The sequence below is a fragment of the Helianthus annuus genome, chromosome 15 (genome assembly GCF_002127325.2).
Source record: "Helianthus annuus cultivar XRQ/B chromosome 15, HanXRQr2.0-SUNRISE, whole genome shotgun sequence".
Taxonomy (NCBI): domain Eukaryota; kingdom Viridiplantae; phylum Streptophyta; class Magnoliopsida; order Asterales; family Asteraceae; genus Helianthus; species Helianthus annuus.
Genome location: NC_035447.2, coordinates 61,341,073 through 61,355,623, shown reverse-complemented (window position 1 = coordinate 61,355,623; position 14,551 = coordinate 61,341,073). Strand labels below are relative to the sequence as shown.

General features: G+C 40.0%; 1 protein-coding gene across 1 annotated transcript; it reads right to left on the bottom strand.

Annotated features, from left to right (window-relative positions):
* Positions 1-7,297: 7,297 nt before the first annotated feature.
* On the bottom strand, positions 7,298-8,412 carry LOC118487628. The gene is made up of 2 exons (XM_035984630.1): positions 7,994-8,412; positions 7,298-7,407 (listed from the first exon to the last, which is right to left on the bottom strand). Exons 1-2 carry the CDS (start codon positions 8,339-8,341, stop codon positions 7,390-7,392), a joined length of 366 nt encoding a protein of 121 aa, XP_035840523.1. The 5' UTR covers positions 8,342-8,412; the 3' UTR covers positions 7,298-7,389.
* Between the last annotated feature and the right edge of the window lie 6,139 nt (positions 8,413-14,551).

Here is a 14,551-nt window from a genome sequence, read left to right as displayed (position 1 = left end):
TTGAATGTCATGTTCTTCAGCAACTATGGCACGTGCAGGTACAGCTTGTGCCCTGACTGGATTCTCAACAACATCTTCGGTCTCTGCAAACTGACCGAACTTCTCTAATTCAATCAAACCCTCAAACTTCTTTTCTGTTCCTTTCTTTGTTGTAAGAGTACCAAAACAGGAAGGACCCATGGGCTTTAACTCCAGTATGTTACCCAATCTCCTCAATTCAGGATAACGAGCATTCAGAATCATCTGCACAAACCTAGGATACATCAAAAACTTATCCTTTCGTAGCCCAATAGCATTCCTTTTCATTGCCTCTAGAACGTATCGTGAATAGTTGAACGGCTCATTGGTAATTACACAAATCACTGCAGCCGTCTGCGTTGTGTTTAGTTGATCAATTCCCCCTCGGTTCTCTGTCATGCACAATAGAAACATATGCAATAACAAACGCCAGTATGGATGAACAAACTTTTTGACCAGAGGAGGAAATCTTCCTTCATAGCTTAGACGTGGCAAGATAGCTTCAATTGCTCCAGCAGCAAGCTCGATTGGATCCGTTTCTTGATCATTAAACTGCAACGCTTCCCTGATAACCTGCTCTGTCACGATAATCTTCGTTCCGTCGATCTCGGCAGTTATTGCTCCCTTTCCTTCAACAATTTCCACCTTTGCAGTCTTCCAGAAATCTCGTATAAGACTTTCATACACAACCGGATTGTCTCGAAGAGCGTGAACAATACAGCAAGTATTCAAGCCTTCAATCAAAGACGTGTACAACTGCTTGTGCTTTACAGGTGGAGGTGCCAAATACGCAACTTGATTGTGAGAAGCAATAAACTTTAGGTCCATTTTCTGCACATCACACAAAACTTATAAGTTTCCAATAGCACAGTGATAAAAATTAAAAATAAAACAAACACTGTTACTGTTCACTCGTAACCATGAGTCGCAACCCAAGGTTTTGAGTCGAAACCATGAGTCGCAACCAGGGTAACTGAGTCGCAACCATGAGATTGCGAGTCGCAACTATGAGTCGCAACAGGCCAAAATGAGTCGCAACTATGAGTCGCAATCTCGAGGTTGCGAGTCGTAATCAATGGTTTCGAGTCCTGTTGTTCTTGGTTGCGACTGGAAACTTCATCGGAAACTTCAACATGTCATCGGAAAATTCATCGGAAACATCAAATCTTCATCGGAATCTTCATAGATTCGCCGGAATCTTCAACAAACCTGCAAAATCTTGAAGAATGACGTCACATTTACCTGTTGATGATCTAACTTGATTGCGAGTCGCAACCGGAATATGAGTCGGAATCTGATTGCGGCCGGAATTGTTGAGAGAGAATTCAGAGTAGATTGCGAGTGAATAATGAGGTTGTGACTCGTAATCAGCCTTTATACGACCACTGTTTCCCATGGGCCCAAGTCTGTTGGGCTTAGGCCTCATGGACTTGGGCTTAGCAAATATTTTCAGAATTTTTGGGCTTAATAAATGTTTTTCAACAGTAACTTAAACAAACCCAATTAAAATTTGATTTTCAAATAACCCATCAAACCCATTGAGCATTATTTTGCAAAACAAAACCTAAAACAAAAATAAATAATAAAATATTATTTACAAAAATAAAAACAGGAAATTTGCATAGATGCTCAGGGATCAAATCACAGGGTCTCGGGCATGACTTCACTTATCAACACTGATCTACTAGAGAATGATCTAGACAATTGCCAGTATATTTGTCCTCTTAAACTCATCTCCCTAGATCTTTTCCATATAACTGCCTGTATCTCTTTTTATCATGTTTTGATATTTTAATAATGAGCACCCAAACAAATACTAATCAAATCCCGGAATTATACACAGCTCACTCTATCATGCAAGCAGTTTCCCTACCACATATTTCACAAGCCCAATCCAAATTTCTGAAATCTTAACTGGGAATAGGTTGAGAAAAGAACAGAATAGATCTTAGAATGAGATGATATAATATACAGATCAAATGAGTTTTCTCAATTTGATATAGGTTTGTTGGGTTTCTTTTGGGCACTAGAGGGCCTCTTTCGGGTGTTTAATTGATCTACAGATCGACAACGTACAGCTAGGTCAGCATGTATCTGGATGCAGCAGAAGCTGACGTTGCCTAGCACCTCCAGGTCAGCATGTATCTGGATGCAGCAGAGGAGGTACACGACTTTTTCAGATAAGATTTCAGAATCAGACAGAAATTGTGTGTATCGGGAAAAACATACAAACATTCAAATAGACATGAGCTAATTCCAAGTGATTTTCTTTTCTGAGGTCATATACTGGTTTAGTTCTGAACAGAAACAGCCATTGTTTCCAATCTTAAGGATAGAGCCTACCAACACATCATACTAGAGTCAAACAATTTCGATACTGGTCTTACATGAGTCAGCCCTTGACCATAAAGTGAAAATTCATTTCATTTCCCAGTCCAGCCATACTTCCTTTTGAAACTCTTTTTGTATTTTTTAATTTTTCAATTTTTTTTTGTATTTTTCGATTTTTCTCCCCCTAAATTTGTGCATAAATAAAAAACTACCTAAGAATAGAAAACATTATGAACAAATTTACCTACGAAAAACAAAACAAAACAAAAATATGCTCAATCAGTAAAACGGATCATTTTTAGAAAATCCACAAGCACTCTGAATTTCGAGCTGCTGACAGGTTTAGTGAACAAATCGGCAGCATTTGCATCTGTGTCGATCTGTTCAAGCGTAATCAGACCTCTGTCAAAACAGTCTCGAATGAAATGAACTTTAATATCAATGTGCTTGGTTTTGGAGTGAAAAACAGGATTTCTAACAATTTGTATTGCAGCATCATTATCGCAGTAAATAGTAGTGTTAAGATATGTCAAACCATAATCCTGCAATTGATGTTGCATCCACACCACTTGAGAGCAAGAAGCAGAAGCAGCAACATACTCAGCTTCAGCTGTGGATATCGCCACCGTTTGTTGTTTCTTGCACTGCCAAGAAATGAGCCGATCACCCAAAAATTGACATCCCGCAGAAGTGGATTTCCTGTCACTGTCAGTACCTCCAAAATTGCTGTCAGAGAAAGCAAACAAGTCAAAATTGGAATCTCTCGGATACCACAGGCCAAACCGAGGTCGGCCTTTAAGATACCGAAAGATCCGTTTAACAGCAATAAGATGAGAAGTTTTAGGATTAGCCTGATAGCGTGCACAGTTGCAAACAGCAAACATGATGTCCGGACGGCTAGCAGTGAGATACATCAATGACCCGATCATTGACCTATATTGACGTTGATTTACAGACTCTCCTTCTTCATCTTCAGTCAACAATGGTCTCTCAGCCATAGGTGTCTCAGCAGGCTTTGCATCCGTGAACTTGAACTTTGCCAGCACATCATCCACATACTTCCCTTGATGAATCAGAATTCCTTGCGAACTCTGCTTGACTTGAAGGCCCAAAAACAGAGTCATCTCCCCCAGAGCACTCATTTCAAACTTTTTCTTCATAACTTTCTCGAATTCCTTGCATAGATCCTCGCTTGTTGATCCGAAAATAATGTCATCAACGTAGATTTGAACTAAGATTTGATCGCTGCCTACTCTCTTGATGAACAGAGTCTGGTCAATAGTGCCACGTGTATATCCATGAGCCAACAGATGTTCTGTTAGGGTAGCATACCAAGCTCGAGGAGCCTGGTGTAACCCATACAGTGCCTTGTCTAACTTGTAGGCATAATCAGGATGATCTGGATGCACGAATCCTGGCGGTTGCTCGACAAAAATTTCTTCCTTCACATCTCCATAGAGAAACGCAGTCTTGACATCCATCTGATAAACAGTGAATCCCATGTATGACGCGTACGCCAAAAAGATCCGGATGGCTTCAAGTCGTGCAACCGGAGCGTATACTTCATCATAATCCAGTCCTTCGATTTGCCTAAATCCCTGAACCACCAGTCTTGCTTTGTTTCGAACGATAACTCCTGCAGAATCCTGCTTGTTTCGAAATACCCATCTAGTTCCAAGCTTACGCTTTCCTGCTGGCAACTTGACAAGCTTCCATACTCCAAGTTTTTCAAACTGGTTAAGCTCTTCGTGCATAGCATCTACCCAGCCAGGTTCCTGCAAAGCTATATCAATAGTTTTAGGTTCGATTTGAGAAAGATAACTAGAATATAAGCAAGTGTTAATGGTCCCTGATTGACTCCTGGTCAAAACTCCTGCATTTACAGGACCAATCACATTTTCGATTGGGTGATTGCGTTGAACGCTCGTCGGTATGGCCAAATCTGGTACCGTCTCCTCTTCAGTGGTGGTGTTGCTACACTCCCCCTCATCAGGTGCACTTGTAGTGTGAATTACAGGAGAAGTGACTGTACAATCCTCAGGGATAGGATCAGGAAACATTGCAGAGTCACTGGTTGATGCACCTTCAGGGGATTGGTTGACCACCGGTGTCGGTGTAGGATGTTGCGTAAACACCATTCCTGGTGGATCAACAGTATGATGCTTCACAATTTCATCCATCTGTACTTCGTCCTCTGTATCTTCAAACGACAATGGTTGTTTTGGAACTGATTCACCTGCAACTGAAACATCACTTGACAAAATGTTAAATGATTTAAACAGAGCAGAATAATCATATAACCAATCTGGACCGACTCTAGCGTCCGTAGCATTCTCTTCAAGCCATTCGATGTTGCACGACTCAACGACTTTCCTAGTTACTTTGTTGTATACCCTATAAGCAGAGCCTTTAGCATATCCAACAAAGTAACATTCGTCACCTTTGACTTCAAACTTTCCATTTGAGTCCATTAGTAATAATACACATGGACAACCAAAAATACGAAAGTGTGAAACCGAAGGTTTATGTCCTTCCAGAATCTCATAAGGGGTTTTCATGTGACGTTTATTAACTAAAGCATGATTCTGGATATAACAAGCCGTGCTAACAGCTTCGGCCCAAAAGAAGCTAGGAAGCTTTGAATCAGCCAGCATGGTACGTGCTGCCTCAATTAGAGTACGATTCCTTCTTTCAGCCACTCCATTCTGTTGTGGAGTGCGAGGCGCACTGAACTGTCGATCAATTCCCTTTTCACTGCAGAACGTATCCAAAGTAACATTCTTGAATTCTGTCCCATTGTCTGATCGAATAACCTTCACCTTAGTACTCGCTTGATTTTCAGCCAATGTAATGAACTGTTTCACCAGTGCAGCAGTTTCGTTTTTGTGACTGAGAAAATACACCCAAGTGTAGCGAGAGTAATCATCGACGATTACTAGACAGTAGGCTTTCTTCCCGATACTCAGCACATTCACTGGACCAAAAAGATCCATGTGAAGTAGTTCGAGTACAGCTTTTGTCGAGGGTACTGGTTTAGACTTGTGAGGTTTTCGATGAGCCTTCCCTTTTGCACAAGCAACACACTTCTCCACCAACATGAAATCCTTGATCGGAAGATCTCGCACCAATTGACCTTTAGCTAGACGATTCAGATTTTTCATATTCACGTGCCCGAGTCGACGATGCCACAATAAACCATCATGCTCTGAAATTTTCGAGAATAAGCAGGTGATCTCTTCACACGGCTTCTTGTTCATATCAATGACGTAAGCGTTTCCTTTTCTTTCAGCAGTCATCAAGAACCAGTCTTCTGGGATAACGATCCCAGGCTTCAGAACATGACATCCCTTCTTCGTAAAATGAACTGAATTCCCTCTATCACAAATCTGCGAAATGCTCAACAGATTGTGCTTCAGTTCTGGAACATAATTGACATTTTCAAAGCTGAGAACTCCGTTTTGAACAGTTCCTTTCAAAGTGATTCTGCCAGATTCACCTCCCGCAAATGAGACATATCCTCCATTAAATTCTTTGACATTCACAAGCTGGGATAAGTCTCCTGTCATGTGCCTGGAACAGCCACTATCCATGTACCAGAGGCGCACGGTAGTCCTCCACAGCTGTTCCTGCACGAGTAGCGGGATTAGTTAGATTTAGGAACCCAGCCCATAGTGGATCTGGGTTTCCCTTGAGCATCGAAATACGTTACTCTTTGCCACACTAAATTCTCTTTGTTTAGAAATTTTGAAACATTTCTGTGTGCGGCCTTTTGATGATATGACTTCATTGGATTGGATTGCATGCCATTGACCTTAGGTTTCCAAAACTGTCTTGACCAGTTAGAATTTAAACTTTCAAAAGCGTTACCAAAATAATTTCTCTGATTACGCTGAAAATTTGTTTGTCGGTTCTGATTAAGGCGTTTGGCTGCATTCCAATCCTGATCAGAAGGTCTAGTCCTATGATGATCTTTGCTCTTCATCGTCTTAGTCCGAGCAGACTTCATAGACTCCGAACATTTAGATCGATTAGACGTAACTTTCTGATTTCGCCCTGATGATTTCTTGTCTGGTGTCCTTGGGAGTTTACCACAATTTCTGGCAATGTGGCCGGCAATGCCACAGTTAAAACAAGTTTGACGCTTCACATTTTGAACATTTTTGACATTAGGTCTCTGCTTGTTCGATTTCATGTGATTCAACGTTTTAGTTTTCTGACCATGTTTGATTTGTGGTTTTTCTTTAATCAACTTTTCTGCTGATGATTTCACCCTTTTATCAACCCCCTTTTCCTTTTCACTTACTCTTGATTCCGAATTTGAACATGTATGAGCTTCATCCAAATGTGTTTTATCAACACATTTATCATCTGAAACTGATTCAGGTTCACTTTCCGAACAAGAAGAAGTTTCAACAGTATGCTCTTCCTTAATGCATTTCTCGAGTGAAACTGATTCAGGTTCACTTTCTGATCCTGAAGAAGTTTCATCAACTTGCACTTCCTTAATGCATTTCTCGAGTGAAACTGATTCAGGTTCACTTTCTGATCCTGAAGGAGTTTCATCAACATGCATTTCCTCAGAGCATTTACTTTGTGACACAGGTTCTGATTCATTTGGTAATTTGGTTTCCAATGGGGTCCCACTAGATTCAACATTAGGGACACCCACTGAGACAGGTTCAGAAGAAGAATCAGGATACACTTGATTTTCTTGAGAAATAGTTTCAGTGGTTTCACTGAATGCATCCTTGGGGACCGCACCTGTAACATTATCACAAGCTGAAACATTTGATATGTTATCATCACAAACATTAGCTGAAGAACAATCATCACCACAAATATTGTTCAAATCATCCACACAAACATTATCAGTTTTGCCCAAAACAGCAGGCTCACAAGATGAAACAAACGCAGAAAACGACGCAAACAAAGAATTGGTAAAAGCAATGTCTGACTCAGTTGGTTCAGAATAATATTCAAAATAAGGTTCAGAAATGTTTGAAACAATAACTGGTTCACTCCCATGAACATCATCACATCTTACTTCTGAGCTATCATCTGCACATGACAACGAGATGTTAGGATCAATTGTGCCTTTAGGAATAAACTTTAAAGGCGAGGGCTTTTGTGGCTCAACAGTTTTGTTGTGAACAGACGATTTGCTAGATGAGCCATAAGTCATTTTGCTTTCATTCAAGATCTCCTCCTCAGACATTGGCAAATAAGTGTAATTGTTATTGTATGGAGGAGGAGTCTGATTGTAACCCAAACCCGACCCTTTCTTCTTAGAGTAAGCCAATTGTTCATCACACAGATTTTTTACTAACTTACTGGAGGAATCAAATTTCTTGATGTTTAATTGATTGATTTGGTATTTGTCTCTTACACTCTCCAGTTCCTTAGTTACTTCACATAATTTTTCTTTGACTATCATTAGTTGGCCTTTAGCTACACTGACATCGTCCTTTAGTTGAACGATGTCCTTACGCTGAGCTTCGACTTTTTCTTTGAAAAGTTTTTCATTTTTTGTTAAAGTGAAATTTTTTCTTTTAATTTCATTGTAATCTTCGATTAGCTCAGCGTTGTGTATTCTATAAGCCTCAACACGTTCCCTACATTCAGGAGTGCAGAAAACTGAAAGTACCTCTTCTTTGGTGAGACCTTTGACAGGTGCTGACAGGATTTGAGTCATGAAAGCGAAATCGTCAGCAGCAGTCTCTTCCTGTGGCTCAGGGTCATGCTCGTTTGAGGTCATGAAAGCAATGTTAGAAGTTGCAGCTTGATTATCTGGAGCTGATATGTTCAGACGCTCAATCTCAGAGGACCAGTCAAAGTTGACATTTGGCTGCACCACCAGCGCTTGTGCTAATCCCTGCGGCTGTGGACTTCCAGAGGCAGCTGCATCTGCTATACTTGCAGTAGACACAAGAGCCCTTTCTCGATTAGGAGTAGCTGGTTGTGCAGGAATAGTAGGATTCTGATCTCTGTTCATGGGTGGCTTCGGGCAGTTCCTAGCATAGTGTCCTTCCTCATGACAGTTGTAACAGCGAAGATTGAAGGGCACTTTAGAAGCTCCATTCCAAGCGTTGCCCCACCTGTTTTTACCCGTTTTCTTTACAAACTTTTGAGCTCTGAATGCCGCCATTGCCATTTGCCAGGTGATATCCATTTCTTCAACATCATCTGGATGAATCTGTGACAAATCATCTTGACTCCACTTTGGTGGATCAAGCTTCCCTGCAAGAAAAGCATTCAAACAGTTGATTACAGAAGCTGCTATGTCTAGCTTTTCCTTTGACTGACTTGCGAAAAATGCCATCATCTCATTGTTCGTAGAGTGAGCAGAAGCAGAGGCAGCAGCAGAAGCCTTTCCAGCATTTTGAACTGAAGCTGGAGAAGCTGAAGAGACGATTTGATTTGAGGATCCAGATTGAGAGACAGAGGAATTGTTGCGAAACATTTGAAATCCTCCTTGTGATAGAAGAGCTGTGTTGCTGTCGCTAGACGTGGTTGGAGCTATTGAGAAACCGGCAGCCAGCATGCTGTTCTTGTAGTTAGTCTCTCTCTGCTTGTCATCCAATTCACAAGCTTTGATATGCGAGATCATCTCAGACAGGGTACATCTTGCAAGATCTTTGGTCTTCTTGATCATGGCAACATGATGATCCCAACTCTTGGGCAAAGCATTGAGAAGTTGTCTGTTGGTGGAGGCGTTTGAGGTATGAATTTCTTCCATCTGCATTTGAGTCACCAGCTTGACAAACCTTTGGATCTGATTATCTACTGTTTCACCATAAATATGGTTGAAATTGTTGAAATTTTGTTGCAGCAAGTTCCTTCGACTTTCTTTCATATCTTCGTTACCTTCATACACTTCTACCAGAGAGTCCCACAGTTCCTTGGCAGATTTGCAGGTGCGAAAGCCCATGGCAATATTAGGACCCAAACCCATGGTCAAGTAAGAGAAAGCTCGATCATCTTCTTCAACAATAAGCAAATCATCTTCAGTGTATTGTTCTCGAGGCTTCTTAACTTTAACATCAGGTTCTGTAGGACTTTCCATCATGATTTCCCTAGGTCCCCTCAAAATGCTGCGCCATAGCTTGTAATCTTTAACCTTAAGATGCTGTTCAAAGCGCCACTTCCACTCGGGAAAGTCGTTGGCATCAGTTAGCCTAGGAATGCGTGATGTGGTCCCAAGCTTTGAATCAAGTTCTTGTTGCTGAGTTAGGGTAGACAATTCACTGTTGGTGGTTGACATTGTTAATTAATCAGTTAATTAATTAATTAATTTTATTTAGTCCAAAGTCAACAGTCCAAATGTCCGTCACAATGTGTCGTTGCGAGTCGAAACGAGGTTGCGAGTCAAAAACTTCTGTTGATTGCGAGTCGTAATGACGATGGTTGCGAGTCAAGTCAAACTGTGGATGCGAGTCGTAACCGAAGTGGTTGCGAGTCGTAACAGAACAGGATGAGCCGAAACCACGGTTGCGAGTGAAGGTCAAACAGCTGGTTGCGAGTCGTAACTAGGCAGGATGAACCGAAACCAAGACTGATTGCGAGTCGTAACTAGGCAGGATGAACCGAAACCAGCAACTGTTGCGAGTCGTAACCGAAACGTGATGAACCGCAACTAAGAGATTGCGAGTCGTAACCTGCAAAACAAAAGTGATAAGAACTGTTGTCTCGCAATCCCGACTTTTCAGCAAATTCCAAAATTCAAAGATATTGTAATCTTTGAATCTGTTGCACCGAAATCCCGAAAAATAAGCAAACACCAATGCTGAAATCAACAGAACCAAAATCAGTGATTTTTCAATGAATTTTTTTAAGAACAGTCGATGAACAGATCTGCAAAAACACTTCAACAAACCGGATCAGTAATATATGATACTTCTTGAATCCGATTGATATCAAACCGAGCCCTTGAATGGCTTCAATGGCTCTGATACCAATTGTAAAACCCGTGAGGATCACAATGATATCAATCTAACCTTGTGAGAGTGCGGAAACCAATCACAAGGTGATTCAAGAAACAATATAAAGATCAAATAATAAACACACAATAAAGAACAATCAAACCGAAACTTGCATTCAACTTAGAAGATGACTGATACAAGATCGATGGAACTCGGTTCCCTAGCTTGGTGTCGCCTGCCTTCTACTAGTAATCAACAACCCCTAATCAAGTGATTAGGGGTGTTTATATACAAAACATAAGGGCCGAAACCTAGTCAAGCCCATGCGACACATATGCAAGCCCAACCCACAAGTGTATAACCCAAAACATAAACAAACTAGTTACAAGATCAATCCCTATTGTTAACCTACATGAATAAACCTTCAGGTTCTAACACCTAGATTGACTTTTTAATGCTTGATGGCTACAACCGGACATCTAGGTCGGGTCAGGTTGGTTATATGACATTGGATCTTTTGGGTTGATACATGATGAGTGCTACTGGTCATCTAGGTTCGGTCGGATTGGTTATATGATGCTGGATCTTTCGAGTTTAATTTATTGTTCTTCTGAATTGTTTACATGCTCTTGAATATCAAATTTGCTGGTTTATTATTTCTTTTAACTTTTAGGGTTAATTCAGTTGTGTAGCCATCTTAATCAACATCTGGGCTTCAGTTGCGATTTTTGGGTAAAGGATATGTAAGTCCTCGATAACTTTTAGATGCATATCGGAACAGGTATTTGGATTTCATTTCTCAAGGGGCTGGGAACAACTAGCTGAATGAATATATCAATTGAGCCTGCATCATAATTTAGAATCTTGATATTTTGTGTATTTGTTATTACTTTTAATTATTTTTAACAGGTATATTACGACCACACCATTGTTCGGGTAAATGTTTAATGTTCCCTAGGATAGATTTTTAGAAAGGATAATGCAATTTCAATAACAACATATATATATATATATATATATATTTTTTTTGCAGGACTTGGATATGCAACTGATGAATTGGGATTAAGACAAGCTTTCCAGGAACCTAGCGAAGTGATTAAAGGTATTTATATTGTAGATAAATTGTCAAATGTTGAGTTTACCGATTTCATTAGATGTAGACTCACTACAAGCAAACTGAATTTTGCAGCAAAATTATTACTGATCGAGATTCTGGCAGGATTCGAGGATTTAGTTTTGCTAGTTATACATCAGCTAATACAACTAATAGCACTCTCTAGGACATGGATGACTTGATCAGATTTATTTGTTTTTCTGAATTGGTTTGAAGAAGTATTATCGAACAATGGCACCTCCGATATTATTGTTAGCTTTACCATTATAAATTGGTCGAGTTCTCAGTATTCAGTCACATAGGGTTTAGGTTTGTTGTTTTAGTCTTAGTGTTCATTTACGAATTTGTTGTGTTTGGTGGAAACTGGCGTTGTTGAATTACAGATTATTGAAATGTGTGTGAATTCATAGGCCGAGTTCTCAGTATTCAGTCGCCATACCGTTTGACTCCGACGCCATCGTTCAGGTAAAACACATAGTATCTCTGTTGGTATACATCTCCTAGCTAATCTATGCAACTCTGCATGTCGATCCATTTCAGTTTTTGTTTTCTGATTTCTTTTTTATTTTTTCGGTCGGATTCTCGCATTTGTCATACTTTTCAATTTCTATTTAGTGATTAGTTTGAAAACCTAATTTTCACACACACTTCGAGTTCTTTGATGTATGAGATTTCTCTCTAAATTTGATTTTTATGTTTGTTTATTTTTCTTTTAGTTTTATGTTCTTCAGGCACTGCCATTAGGTTTTGTTGGTTCTAATGGGAGAAAGACTAGAGAGGCTGCAAGCTTTTGGTGGATAACAAGTAAGTTATTATCGTTACCGGTAATAATACTATTTTGTCAACTGATTTGGTTAGACTTATAAAGTAGCAAACACCTCCATATTTGATAATCCTTGATTATAACATTAGTATATTGTCTAATTTTGTAGAGATGATTTGCCGTCAACCCTTCGAGAAATAGTTTGTCGTCCTGTTCGTCTACCCAATCTACGCAGCTGCTTCGATGACCCCCGTCAAGGTAATGTTTTGTTTCTTGATTTTTCGGTGAAACAACGAGAGATTCTTCATATCGGCAAATATGAATGAGAAGGCTGGCGTCTCCAAGGAGCTCAATGCGAGGCATAAAAAGGGCGAATTTTTCATCTCCTTTCACTTGATGTTGATCGGTTGATTTACGTTTGAATGGCTTGATTATTCACAATTAAATTCAACTGTTAATTTGGGATGAGCTTATTTTTTGTGATGGTATAATAGCTATTCGTTTGGTTGTTGAGGTGTGATGCGTGTGTAGTGTATATATAATTTAGATGTATAATTAAGCCCTTTTTACACTTTTAGCCAAGTTTTAAATTTATAAAACACGATATTCACTAACACTAAACACACATATGGGCAAGTGCACCCATCGTGGACGTAGTATAGTGTTGGTAAGATACCGAGGTCGTCCAAGGACACAAGAGCTTTTAATACCGGTTTATCCTCAACGTCTAATTAAATCAAAAAGTGAGAAAAATGTTTTTTAAACTAAGAAAATAAAAACTAACTAAATGCTGAAAAATAAAATAAAATAAAAAACAGATAGACAAGATGAATCACTTGGATCCGACACGTGTATTAGTATAACCTTTGATTATTTTCGCACTTTTGCACTTGTTTAAGAGATTATCTTAGTTATTGTAGTAGGCCCCTCTTTTGAAGGCGACGTTACCCTCAACCCAGTAGTTTGAGTCAGCAAGGATACAATCCTAAAGGGTCGGATTATTGAAAGATAATGAATTAAGTTATTAATGCAAATTGTGGTAGGCCCCGCTTTCGGCGGTGACGTTACCCTCGGCTAAGTAGTCTGAGTCAGCAGGGATACAGTCCTAAATAGCCGGGTTATAGTATTAATAGTAGTTAACTTATGAGGGGGTCAAAGAGTTTGGATCCCCGCCATCCAATACCTGTGGGCATTGAAGGAGATCCTACTAAATTTGACCCAGGTCCCAAGCAGGACCTCTAAACGCTGAACAAGGGCAAGACCCTTACCAAACCGTTCCCTTAACCCCCGACCAGGTAGCCAACATACCTCCATATAGACCGTGGAGATATGAATTGGTGAAAATCTTTTATTTTATATAGACAGTAAAATAATGCCAAGACACCACGGACAAACGATAAGGAAATATCACCTTCAACATAAGCAACTAGTTATTAAAGTCATTAATACAAAACCAAATAAAAAGTGCAAAAGATTGAAAATAAAAAGTATTATACTAAACACTTGTCTTCACCAAGTGATGTAAGAGACTTAGGCAAACATGGCCTTGATTGTCAAGAACTCTTACGATCAATCTTGGATCCCGAGATGACTCACACACTCTACGATGGACAATGGATGATGGTGGTGGATGATGGTGTTATGGTGGTGGTGGGTGGTGGATGAAGTGTGAGAGAGGTGGTGTGCCAAGGGATGAGTTGAAATGAAACCAAGCACTCCTATTTATAGGCTGAACAGAAGGCTGGGCACGGCCCCGTGTCCACTGGACACGCCCCCGTGCCCGTCTGACACTCTCTCTCCTCATTAATTGTAATTTGCAATTACAATTAATGCGCCTGCTGTACTTTCACCACGCCCCCGTGCCCGCTGGACACGTCCCCGTGGTGGGTAATGGAAGCTTCTATAAGTTTGTCTTTTATGCTGCTTCTTGGGCACGGCCCCGTGCTGGCTGAGCACGGGGCGTGTTCAGACTTCTGCTTTCTCTTCTTTGCTCTGGAGGATGCTGTTGAGGGTCCGGGCAGTCTACTTTTATTCCTTTTCTTGTATTTATGCTAGAATTAGTTGTCTTTTTGCTTCTTTTGTGAATTTGAGCTCATTTCATCCTGAAAATACAAAAGGAAGACAAAAACACTCTTTTTCCAACATTAGTACTTAAAAAGGGTTAGTTTTATGCCTTAATTGATGTGATTTATATGTTGCATTTTACACACATCAAGGTGTTGTCAATGTCAACGGTTGTCATCAGTTTCTTTTGTTAAGTGGTTCATTAGATTTGAAGTGGTTGCATACATTCTCGATGCATATAGTGATAAGAACACTTTATTATTACACTTTCTACTTCAAAGATGAAAATTTGATGTTTTTATTGTGATACACTAACATAGAGTTCAAGGAGTCATTGAATCT

Excerpts from the sequence above, each read along its gene's own strand:
- LOC118487628 (XM_035984630.1), bottom strand. The coding sequence starts at position 8,341 with ATGAACAGAGATCAGAATCCTACTATTCCTGCACAACCAGCTACTCCT.